The sequence below is a fragment of the Labrus mixtus genome, chromosome 19 (genome assembly GCF_963584025.1).
Source record: "Labrus mixtus chromosome 19, fLabMix1.1, whole genome shotgun sequence".
Classification (NCBI taxonomy): Eukaryota; Metazoa; Chordata; class Actinopteri; order Labriformes; family Labridae; genus Labrus; species Labrus mixtus.
In genome coordinates, this window is record NC_083630.1 from 18,622,343 (window position 1) to 18,635,164 (window position 12,822).

Sequence of the window (12,822 nt, forward strand, 5' to 3'; positions counted from 1 at the left end):
AATTACCCCACTTTATGGAGAAGTTAAATACTCAGGGGGACTCTGCCAGACACTGTTAAGCCTCTGCAGGAACACGACCAATAGCATATGTTTTTAAAGTAACAGGAAAAGGGGGCCAGACTTGTCCAAACTAACACATATGTATTTTTTTTTTTTTTGCAGCTTTATTAGAACTGCTGCCGTTTCTCCAAGAACTCGAGCATTCAGGAATAAAAAGAGACCAATGCAAAACACTCCTTCCTTGTTTTATAAACTGTGCCACTCTTTTAGTCTTTCTTTGGGTTCCAAAGGTTTGTGAGTGTGAGTGTGTTTGTTGGTGAAACCAAAGCAGAGGGCCAATTTGGACTTTTAATCCTAAGTGAATCAGACAGCAGCCCACTCCCAATGTCCGCCCAAGACCAAAGGACTGAAACTCTGTAAACTTGTATTTACGTCATCAAGGGCTTCAAATCCCCAGTTAAAAAAAAATCAAACAGCATTTCAGTTGCCAGTAAATTACGAGAATTACATCTAATAATGTTTTCCTTAAAACTACATTTTTCTATACAAACACAATCAGCTGCTGCCTTCATCAAACACTGCAGACTGTGGTGGAGTTTTTAGTACAGTTTGACTGATGGTCTATGAATAACATGCCAATTTAAAGGTCCCATATTATGCTTTTTCAAAGTCTGCGGAAACGCGGCTTCTCCTACGTCCTCCTGTTAGCTGTAGCATTAGCCGCATGTAACGCTCGGTTCTAGCCCCCCTCGATAATGTGTCAGTCCGACGTCATTGTCAGTGTGAGAGCACTGATCTAAGCCCATTGGCTCGTTGTGGCAAGCCCTGCAGCTCATGTTGAAATTTCCAAGACGCGTGCTGAGCAACTGACCAATAACGACAGAGCGGATCGGCAGACCAATCAGAGCAGACTTGGCCCACGTGGGGTCTAACAGTGTGGGCTCAACAGAGCGTAGCTGACGGACTCAGAGCGTAGAGGGAGCAAGGAGGAGCAGTACATGAAAACAGACACTTTTTTCAGACTTTAGCTATTGTGAACGTACAAAAGTAGATACATAGATTAAATATACGAACCTCAAAAAGGGCAGAATATGGGCTCTTTAATATGTCACAACACAGTTTTTGCTTTTAATGTTTCATGCTTTCTCTACTGATGTAGAGGATGTAAAGGGAAGTATGAGATAAACAGTATGCATGCCATTTATGTTACGTTGGGTTATGTTATGGGTCTCTGTTACATAACATTGCATTGAAAGACATTTCATTACCTTGAAGGTATCATATGTAGAATTTTACATTAAAAATGGACTAAGCCTATGTTATATATGATTTCATTGTTGAGTACTTGCATCACCTCAAATATTTCCAAAAAGTTTTCAAAGCCAGAGAAATCTGTAATTTTATAGTTGACATGGTCTGTGTCTCGTCGAGGCAGCCGCCATGATGATGAAAAATGTAACGCACCGATCAGTGTTACGTGTCATCATAGCATCTTTCAGCCAGTCGTTTTGGTTTTGTTTGTTAGTTATGGCGGCAGTGTTAGAGTTTATGTTCGGCCTCGATACACTCGTCGATGTCTTCTACTTCATAATGAAGCAGTAACATCCAAAAAAACTCCTTTGAACCAGCTGTCAGCTCCCTATTTACCAGATGAAAATCCATACAGTATATTTCCCTGAGGCGTTGGTGGAGGCCAAATATACTTTAAAATGTTCTTTACAAGTTTCTTTCTCAGTCTTATTAATGTTTACAAGTAAGACATTCATACGATGCAATCTCACTGAAATATCGAACAAGAACATCAAACTTACTTGAGAAAATGCACTGAGTTACATTCCACTGCTGACCGCAGACTGATGGAAAGTATGGTTAAAGGGCTCAAAGCTCGTGAGCGAGTCTTGTATAACTTGCTGTTTTTAACCGTGGGAAATCCGGTAGCCGTCCTCGACAAGAGTCAGAGTCAGAGAGTCTGCAGGGCCGGAGAGACCGGGACCTTGGCAGCCTTTAAAGGGCATCTTCCTGTTCTAAAAAAAAAAAAAGAACCACTCTGGATAGGTCATTCAGAAGTAAGAGTGGGATGTCAGCCGTAGAGAAAAGGTTACTTCACCTGGCAGCAGTGGCAAAGAGGTGTTTGTGTTATTCACTGAGACGACTTCCTTCCTCGCTCTGTGAATGTGACATGAACAGTGAGTGTTGCCAGCAGCTGTAACATCAATCAAGCCCTGACAGAAGACCGAAACCTTTGATGATTCATACAGATTTTCTACAGTTATGACTTGGCATGAATCTTTAACTCTGCGTTAGCTGTGTAACTACTGAATCAGGCTGATCGCTGCAGAATCTAAAGGAAATGTTCTGCATTTTGTTGCTGTTTCAGGAAAGATGTTTTGATCCTTCAATGCGGCATTAACACACTAATTGCTTCAAACTCAAGTCTGTTTTAAAGCATCCTTTTTTGATTAACACAGATGATATTGCCTAACAATTAAAAGTCAATCTAGAGGTTTACACAAACCAATTTCATGTGGCCACTTCAGAGCCGTTTTTACTCTGTAGGATTCCAACAAGACTTGACCCCCTGTTATTCCGAGGTCTGTTTGCTCCATTAGAAATGACATGAACAACAGGTCAACCTTGTTAACCCCGGGACTCCTGCAGAGTAATGTTGATGTACTAAGAATCTGTCTTGGTCTCAAGACCACTTCATGAAGATCTCGGTCTCATCTCGGAATCAAAAGCATTTTTACTCGGCTGCGTCTCGGTCTCGGACTCTTTGATTTTAAATCAAGTCTGGTCAAGACCACCACTGATAGGCTATCATTCCAAATCATTACTGTGATTAGAAGGAAAATGCAACTTCAAGTCATTCATAATTTGAATTTTATCCCCCGGTTACGGCCGCAGCCTTCCCCGTGTTACAGTCTAAGTGCGTGACATGCTTGCTGCACACAAGTTGATGATTTTTCAGTAATATTTATGGTCTTCCAAGAAGGAATTCTAAAAGAGCGAATAGCTTTGAATAATTAATAATTTGATTTTATCCCTCGGTTAAAAGAACACAAGACCTTTTAACACTTGCACAAAACTCCTGAAAATGTTGAAGCGCTCAATTCACCGTCCAGAAAGAGTTTGCAAATAGTAGATTTGAGCAACTAGTAAACCCTTCTTTTGAGCAGCCAAAATACATAACAAAGGATGTTTAGGATTTAAAGATATACCACAATACATGTGACCAAACAAAAACATGCAATTTAATACCTTTTCACTTCTTACAGTGTCAGCAGAAAAACAATAATTACATAAAGGCTTGACGTTCCTTCAACCTTTTGTTGCATGCCTTTCACTCTCTCACAATTTGTCCTGTAGCAAGGTCAAGTGAGAGAGCGATGTTCCCAGCTGGTAATCAGAAATGCTGTGACCTGTGATGATCATTAGAGGGTGAGTACTACAGAAAATAATAATGGGGTGATGACACAGCTAGATAATGAGTTATCTTACTTCTTAGTTCAGTTTTCACTTCCTGTAGAGCCGATGCAAACACAGGTGGCTGCTGAGATGTGATAAGAAAGGTTGTTATTTCTTTAATGAAGGCCATGTTCTCCTGATAGTCGTGACTCTGAGCTAAGACGCTTGTTCACATACTGCTCAAGAGAAAAACACAGACCACTCGTTATGTCACTGTAGCTTAACAGAGAGAGAGAGATCAAACAAACAAATCAAGATAAATATTGATCATCAATATTGACTGCTATCACTTCTTATCTTCTTCGTCTTAGAGGGTTGAGCAGAGAAATTGTTAGATACACTTTTTAGGTATGCCGATAAAATGACCCTGACCTTGTGCTGCCTGAACACAGGAATGTGTGATAGGTTGGGATGGATGGGTGTGTGTGTGTGTGTGTGTGTGTGTGTGCTTGAAGGGCAGCGGGGCTTTTCAGCTCACTGAATGGAAGGCTCCATGAGGTTTCAGGGAGCTACACATGGACAAAGTTCACATCAGAGTTCACGGACCAGATTAGAGTAATGCATGGATTCATGTGGAGGTAAGGGGTTGAACGATCGGTCAGGGAATCAACGAGGAAAGTAACAGAAAAAGAACCATTTGACATCAATTCTATAATGACGTTACTTTGAAGCAAAACATCAAAAAGTAATCCATCAAGATTCAGGGAATATATGCAACAACAAAAAACTGAAATAGTGGTTTTGAATCAATTCAGAAAACTGTTCTGAGCAAAAATGATCAACAAATTTGTCAACTTGTTTGCCGACTTATGTGTAGAAAGTGCTAGTTTATTAGTACCAGTTTGGAGCATTATTATCAACAACATTTTTAACATAATTAAGAAACCTTTTGATTTGTCAAACTCTTGACGATGATTCAAACCTGGGCCGCTAGCTTGGGTGCCCCCCCCCCCCCCCCCCCCAACATTCAAACCCGACATTAGAGCATTTCTGCCTTCTCACCCTGCAGGTAGACGTGAGATCAAAGCTTCATTTCGGTATTCAGTATCACTGTAAGCGGGTAAAATCGGTATGTAATGTGGCTGCCAAACACTTCCCATGCTTATCACATCCCAGTCCGAGCAGCTTTTCACTTCTTGAATGCAGCTGTGGTGTTGCCATCGCTCTCCCGCCGGCCTTATAAATCTGCGGCTTTGTCCCTGTGACAAAGGGAGCGAGGACAGCATGGACAGTGTAATCTTTGAGCCCTGGTACAGACTGAAACACAACTGCGAAACCAAATGCAACTTGTTTAAAAGACACCTGCAGAAACCTAATCTTTTGTCATCTTTTGTGCCTCATAATGCTTTTTCAAGTCCCAAAAAAAAAATATAGTATTTGGTCAAGGGTGACTGTCTTCATCAAAGGTAGTTTTGTCAGCAGGATTAATTTGATTTCATGTGAGTGTGTTTATGAAAATAGGTCAAATTTTACAACACAGCAGGACATCAAATTCTTTTTTTTCCCCCCCTCCTTTTCGCTGTGTTTTGTCTACATCGTGTCCTGTTTTGTTTTTCTTTTGCAGCAGCTCTCTGCTCTGCTAACTCGCCCTCGCTGTCCTACATTCCTCAAAGTGGGGAGCTTTAAACGCGGCTCTGTGAGAAAATGAAAAAGTGAGATGTGATGGGTGCTGTGATCCGTCTGCTTATGACCTTGCTGGTCCTTTTTGAAAAGACGTCGAAACTGAAATGCGAAGGTCCGGGGCAGCGGTTTCATTCAGATAATGTGACACGTGCAGAGAATTCATCCGAGAAAATAGTCCTCTCAATTGATTTTTTTTCCTGATGATTAAAGTCGACTTTCATCTATCAGGGAATGAAGACGGTTTATTTGCACATTTTCTGTCCTCTGCTCGACTTGTCACGCCGGCTGGTGCCATCTCGTAACACTTCACACACACACACACACACAAACACATAATGTCCGAGACGCTGACCTGATTGTGTGCTGCACATGTGACATCCTGGGGCGAGAGAGAGAAAGAAACAGAGAGAGAGAGAGAGAAATGTGAGAGACAGAGGGAAGAGTGGTTTGTGTGGACGGGGCAGGTCAGCAGACGGTCAGTGGTTCAAGGCCTCGACGCTGACTGGACAGGACATTTTTTTTTGGACGACGATTTACAAAGCAGCTGGTTGTTCACTTTGCTTTGCATTTTTAATCGTCAGCACTTTTGTGTAACTGGACGGTGGTTTAAAGGTTTACATGGATAAGTAAGGCCACACCTAAAATTAAAGTTATCCACTGAAACAGAAACTTTTGGCTTTTTTTGTTTCCAAAATAATTCAACCCTTCATGTCTTTGATACTGCTCGTCTTTGATGCCAACTCTGTAAGAGAAAAAGCGGAGCAGCGGAGAAAGAAGCCTGCGCTCATTTACATACAGTACAGACACCTAGCAAGTATCTGGTACAGGTTGCAGACTACTGGGTGTAGCCTTTTGCTGTACAGAATCTCCTTATTAAATATTAATGCGGTGCAGCATATCAGCTCATCGTGGAGGTATGAGGCTGGAAGCTGACGTGTGGGAGACAAAGCTCTTTGTCACGGCGAGGTTTTGGACCCACACACAGTCTGAGACAAAGACACACTTTCATTTAAGAAGCCTCTTCAGGGAGAAGCTCAGTGAAAGAGCTGCTCTATACCGTACGTCAATGTCTCTGCTAATCCTTTCTCTGGCTGACTCGTCACCTTCTCTCATTATGTGGTAAGTCATCGGCCTTCATCAACATGGAAGAGATCCTACTCTGAGTCTGGTCAATGAAGCTGTCAACACTTACAGGTCTGGCCTATGTCGGAGCGCCGATCGCGTAAGCGGTTATGTCGGCCGCCCCATGTAAAGAGGCTACAGTCCAATCCGACCTGGGCCTTTCCTACATGTCATCCCTCAATCTCTCCTCCCATCATTTCCTGTCTCTCTTCAGCTGTCCTATCCAATAAGGGCAAAAAATGCACAAAAAATCACTTTTAAAAAAAAAAAAAGGCCTGACCAAAGTTTGGAGACCGGTTGAAGAGGAGAAGATTTTCAAAGCTTGTTTACACTTGTTGGTATAAATTAGAGCTGTCAATAGTTAATCAACTTTAATCACATTTTTAATCACATGTTTGAAATTCCATTATTTCGCATTTAAAAATACAAAATATTGCGCCGAGCAAAGTGAATTTTTGTCCACCGCTTGCACTTGACTCCTTGGTGCCGAGGCGTGTGGAGAGGGGTTGGAGGTGTGTCGCTGGAGGAGAGCGGAGGCTTTAGTTTTGGAGGAGGCGTGGCCAAACAGCAGTTTGTTTTGGTTTCATGCTGGGGCTCGGGGGGGGCACATCTACTGGATCTAACAGTCGCACATTCCTCCTTTAACAGTGAAACTTTTTTTTGTGTAAAATATTATTTAAAAAAGCAAAATTATGAGATGATCTTGTTTCCTTTTGTAGCTCATCAATATTGATTTCAGTTATTTTCAAACTCCTCACTCTAGCTTGAGCACTGGTTCTAAACTGAGGGTTTGAAGTGTTATGTTCAGTTTACAAACCCACTGAAACATGGAGTATATGGAGGTAATGAGAGGTTACTATGACAGCCCTGAGGATCCAGTTTAACCCGGCTCACATGTAGAGCAAACAAACAGCAGAATAGAAGTCGGTGTTGTTTTGACTCCCTCAATCCCTCTCCACACCCTAAACCCACCTCCCTTCAACCAGCCAATCACAGGCGAGCATGTGTGTGCTGTTTACGAGTCTCACCCTACCACAGCCATGCAACATGCCCCTGGGACGTGGACGCCAGGACTGGGGACCAAGTGTTTCTCAACATCAGGAGGAAAATAAACAAGAGCCAAACCCTGACGCCAGAGAGCAGCAGACATGATTTCCTGGTGGTGGATATTGATGTGCAGGGATCACCTCAACCTGTATGAGGATTGTGTTCCAGCTCTGTAATACCTATAATCAGATTATCACCTTTTGTTGAGTGAGTGTAGAGTGTGATTAAACGTCTTATCTCGCCTGCAGTGAGCTTCACAGCTGCACTGAGCAATAAAACGCTCGCAGCGACCAAAAAACATGTCATGCATCGTTTCTTTTTTTTTTTTCCGTTGAGGCCAGCGTATTTTGTGGAAACATCATCGGCAGAGGCTGAAATCTGAAGTCGCTCTGATTTCTGTTTGTTTGCTTTGTGTTTATGAGCCTCCTCCTGTGCAGCCGGATTCAGAGAGACGTTTTTTTGACTCCATTCATTCCCGAGTCTCGACAGATGATGTCATAAAGCGTGGCACAAGCGGAGCTCTGTGGAGTACATCAATGGTTAGCTTTTAGCTGTAAGAAGTAGTAATTGCGGGCTGAATAATAGTGGTTCAGTCACAACCCTGTCATCAAGCTGCATGTGAGCGCCCAGCTGTTCCTCAGAGACGCCAGCTGACGTTTAAAGACCACAGACGTGATGATGGTGATCATGGAGGTGTGAAGTGTGGTGCTTATTTTCCTAATGCCTCAAACCTCTAAACTTGACATTTATCTGCCGTGAAAGATGAGGATTCAAGCTCCCGTAAGAGCCGAGTAAACCAGCGGGGATGAGTGTGTTTTATTAGATCAAACAACAGGAAATTGAAGCAGCTAGGGTTTTAAAATGCAATATGTTTCAGTTTTACTGTAGAGCTGTGTGGTACAGATTTATGATCTGTTTTTCAAATGACGTAACCTGTTGAACCAAAGCGGCAACCTCCTGTGTTAAAAATGAAGCCAGTGTGGAGGTGAAAAGGAAAGCCTGTTAAGCCCCCGTATTAAAATGCCCACTTATAGCAAAAATAAACACATGTACAGCCTGGTTCAAATATGATGCAGGTATCAAAAGCTCATTTCTTGGGGCGCGCTGGTGGCGCAATGGTTAGGGCGCGCGCACCATGTATTGAGGCTGCTGTCTCAAGCGGGCGGCCCGGGCTCGCATCCTGCCCGTGGCCTCCCCCCCGCATGTCGCTCCCCACTCTCTCCCCCTGGCTTCTGACTCTATCCACTGTCCTGTCTCTCCATTAAAGGCACAAAAGCCCAAAAATAAATCTTAAAAAAGCTAATTTCTTTATTATCTAATCCATTTTGATGTTATTAAGTCAAAGAGTTATTCTATAATTTGCATAATTGGGGGCGTGGTGTCATTAAGTGTGAGGGTCCACATGTAATTTGCCAGGAGGTTTAAGCCTCTCTACCTTCTTGCCTGTTTCTGGTGTTGTTTTGAAGTGCACCATAGGGCAATTGTCTAGACAAGCTTCTGCAGCTGTTTGTGTGTGAACGTCATCAGTCCACGATAACAAAGCCTTTTGCAGTGTTGTGTACAGCTGACATGCTGAAAGGTTGTTTTTGACGCACGGGTTGCCTTGTGTGCTGATGACCTACTTCAGAAAGAAAATGGATTTTTCTTTTTTTTTTAAATCATACATGTAACTGCAGAGGTAGGACAGTGGATAGTGTCTGAAATGAGGGAGAGAGAGAGAGTGGGGAACGACATGCCACAAGTCGGATTTGAATCGCCGGTGTCAAGGACCTTGTAGGCTCTGTACATGGGGCACACGCTCTAACCACTGGGCCACCGGCACCTCCCAGAAAATAGTAGCTTTTTTAAAACTAGTTTCTTGGTGTGTGCTAATAAGAGTTCTTCCTCTTGTCAGTTTGGGAAACCTCTGATTTACATATTTCAATTCAGACGATCGATACCAGGATCAATAATTAGATGTCTCCTGTAGCTTTAAAAGTTTATACTTTATTGATCCTCATCAGGGGATCTAAGAGAGGTCACATCAGGTTCCTGATTAGGACTTTGTGCTGCATAGTCAGATGTCAATGTGATGTGATTAAAAAAGTCTGACAGTAAATCCTGGGGTGGCCAGTTTAAAGTGATTGTTTGCATCTTCTCTTATCTGGAAAATGTGCCATTTCACCATTATTTTCACTGCATGTAAGGTGACTAGGGATTGATGTTAAACGCTTACCAGCAATAGACTTTGAACTGAAGGGAGGCTGCAGTATTTAGTATCAGGAGGTTAAATCAGGTGAACCTCGCTGACGGAGCAATATCCTGTGATGAGCGGTTTAAGATTCATTTTTCCCCCCTGCTAAAAAAAAGAAAGAAGCTGTTGCAGCCTCGAGCTGCCTGCCTCTGTCAGATTAAAGACAGTCCCTCTTCACTTCACTTTCCTGTAGTTCTTTTCTTAATCCCTCTTTCTCTCACTTCTCTCTCTGTCTCCTAATCCATCGCTTCTCTCTTCACGCCAGCTGCTGCTCATCCCGTCGCTCCACTTATTTTCATCATTACGTTGAAGTTGGCTGCCGACATTTTATACAAACCAGCAGTCCAGTGAATAATCTCCCATCGGTCCAAAGTGATGTCTTCTCATGTGTGAATGGCTTTTAAATAGATATAAGGTCTCAGAGAGTAGATTAAACTTTTCATTAATGCCGTCGTCAGATTCCTAAATGGATTATGTGAAGCTTTTAGAAGATATTGTCGATGCAACGGAGGTGACGTCTCATCATTTTAGAGTGGATTTTTTTTTTTTGGAGTGTGTTATCTGGGTTTCTGTAAACGCTCGGCTGCTTTGAAGTTACAGTACATCTGCGTTTACAGGCACAATCAGGTGCTGTCTTGCCAGCCTATAAACTGTTCTTCATTTATATCTCCTTTTTCTCATGTGTAGTTGTATGTTTCACTCATGATGCCACAGATAATAATTACCAAACTCTGCCCTGTTATTTTGGGTTTAAACATCTTTCCGCTCACTGTTTTGGTTCAATCTGAAAATGCTTACTGTTGTGTTTGTAGCTTAAATAAAAAAATAAGACTGTTATGGTTAACCTTCTTCCTACCTGTATGTGTCTGCCCCCTGCAGGTCAGCCAAGGTAATGTCCCCGGTGTGGAGAGTGCGTCTCTGGCCATGGACACAGAGGAGGGCGTGGAGGTGGTGTGGAACGAGGTGCTCTTCTCGGACAAGAAAGTCTTCAAAGCACAGGAGGTAATGTGAGAGTTTACTGTAGAGATAGGACTCATGAATCTTATCTTTAAATAAGAGGTCAGGGGCCTCATGTGAATTTGGCCATTGCAATCAAATCATCCTTTGATGGAGGGTTTGTCTGCAGATGAAAAGATTTTAAAAGAGATTTTTTTTAATCCAGTGGTTTAAACTCATCAAAGACACATAATGAAAATATTCTTTTTTTTTTTTTTTTTTTTTACAACATCCCACCAGCTTGGACCTTGATTTGAAAATACTCAATGACAATGTTCCTTTCTCGATGTAAAAATAGTAAACTGACTGAAGCATGTACGGGACAAAATCATCAAAGAGATGAGACTCAGCTTTATTTAGATATATGACAGGGGATAGAGTTTGAAATCGTGTGGGGAATGACATGCAGGAAAGGAGCCACAGGCAGGATTCAAACCCAGGCCGCCCACTTGGATGACTTAAGCCTCCCTACATGGGGCACGTGTGCAAACTACTAGGCTACCGGCACCCCTCGAGAAAGAGAGCACTTTTTAAACTGCACAAATACATTGGCAATATTTTGGTATTGACAAGTTGCCCAATACATTTGTGCAATTTAGAAATGTCTGCTGAAAGTTTCCTGCTGTTATTGGTAATTAAACATAAGAGCCAGGACTGAAATAAGTATTGATATTGTTTTATTTTTTTACTTGGATGATAATGTAATTTGAAAATCTGGTATTGTGACAACCCTACCACCTCAAAGGAGCTTTAGACTCTTTTAACAGACTAACATTTTCAGCTCTGTTGAGGAAGGAACGTTTATGGAAAGACCTTTTTTTTTTGTCAGTGATGGAAAGTGAAGATGTGAACTTCCTCTGACGTCTTTTTTTTTAAATTTTTTTTTTTTAGGAGAAGATCAAGGAGATGTTTGAGAACCTGATGCAGGTCGAACACCCAAACATCGTCAAGTTTCACAAATACTGGCTGGACATGAAGGAGACCCAGGCGAGGGTACGGTGTCGTCTTTTACTCCTTTTTTTAATCTTTTTTTTTTTTTTCCCCCTCTCATTTTAACCCTTCTGAATAAGCAACATTCTCCCCTCCCTCTGTGTCCCGCAGGTTATATTCATCACAGAGTACATGTCGTCGGGCAGCCTCAAACAGTTTCTGAAGAAAACTAAGAAGAACCACAAGACTATGAATGTGAAGGTCGGTGTTTTGGTCACACACTGTGTTGATGTCTCCGTCTGTTTTGCGGTGGTAGCTCAGGGTACTGCAGTCAGATCCTCATTCAGATCTATATTTCCTGCAGGATTAGAGATTATGTAACCAGACAGCCCTAGTGGCTTAGTCTTCCTCGACATATATGTTATCCTCACAGTGTTTAACATCTCTTTTTCTGTTTCTGCTGATTACATTCGATAATGCAGCGCTGTAAATTGCAACAAAAAAACAATGCAATAACAATGCTGCATTTTCTCTTCTTAACACACAATCCTGAGAATTCTTGTTAAATTCCTGTATTATCGTTCAGTTTAAATCTTCCATGGCCTCAGTGGAGGTAAATTTGTGTCTTAAGAGGAATCATGTTGCTCTGTTGCACCATATTTTAGGCCTGGAAGAGATGGTGCACCCAGATTCTCTCCGCCCTCAGGTACTGACTGATTCCTTCCCCAGGATTTTAATCATGAGAGATTATCTGTCATCACATTCGTCCCATTAAGCAGGTGTTTCATGGTTTTTCTGGCAGCTATCTGCACTCTTGTGACCCACCGATAATCCATGGCAACCTGACTTGCGACACCATCTTCATCCAGCACAACGGCCTCATAAAGATCGGCTCAGGTCTGCTCCCTGCAGGGCTTTTCATGTTACTACAACTAGTGTTGTTCCCCTTGTGTTGTGGACTGTGGGGAATGTTGTGGCTCTCTAGATTCATTACATTTATCTCTGCAGTTTAACTTGACAGAATCTCAATTATGCTTGATTTTCTTTCCACAGTTTGGCATCGGCTTTTTGTAAATGGTAAGAAATAGATAACATTGTCGTGGACGTGTCTTCATCAGTGTCATATCCACAGGTAATTTTACTCCAGCTGACCTGCCCCATGTTGTCTGTGTCTTTGTAACCAGTGTTTCCAGATGCCAGTGTGCACGGTAAAGGGAGGCAACATCGCGATGAGCAGAGGAATCTGCATTTTTTCGCTCCAGAATATGGAGGTAAGTGTGATCGCTTGCAGTGTGTGTGTAGCTTTCTGAAGGTCTTAATTAATTTTTACTGAGTAACTCACTTTAGTGAAAATCCCGCCATCACCACCTTAGCTTAAAGCTCCTGTGAGGAGTTTTTAGCTGGTT

General features: G+C 42.3%; 1 protein-coding gene across 2 annotated transcripts in view; it reads left to right on the forward strand.

The window, feature by feature from the left end:
* Positions 1 to 12,822, forward strand: part of nrbp2b (nuclear receptor binding protein 2b) — a 33,538-nt gene that overhangs the window by 14,732 nt on the left and 5,984 nt on the right. For both annotated transcript variants that reach the window (XM_061064035.1, XM_061064036.1), the window contains exons 2-8: positions 10,370 to 10,492; positions 11,378 to 11,479; positions 11,588 to 11,677; positions 12,082 to 12,122; positions 12,219 to 12,313; positions 12,470 to 12,493; positions 12,601 to 12,687. In XM_061064035.1, coding sequence (XP_060920018.1) covers positions 10,370 to 10,492; positions 11,378 to 11,479; positions 11,588 to 11,677; positions 12,082 to 12,122; positions 12,219 to 12,313; positions 12,470 to 12,493; positions 12,601 to 12,687 — 562 coding nt within the window. The remainder of the gene's footprint in view (positions 1 to 10,369; positions 10,493 to 11,377; positions 11,480 to 11,587; positions 11,678 to 12,081; positions 12,123 to 12,218; positions 12,314 to 12,469; positions 12,494 to 12,600; positions 12,688 to 12,822) is intronic.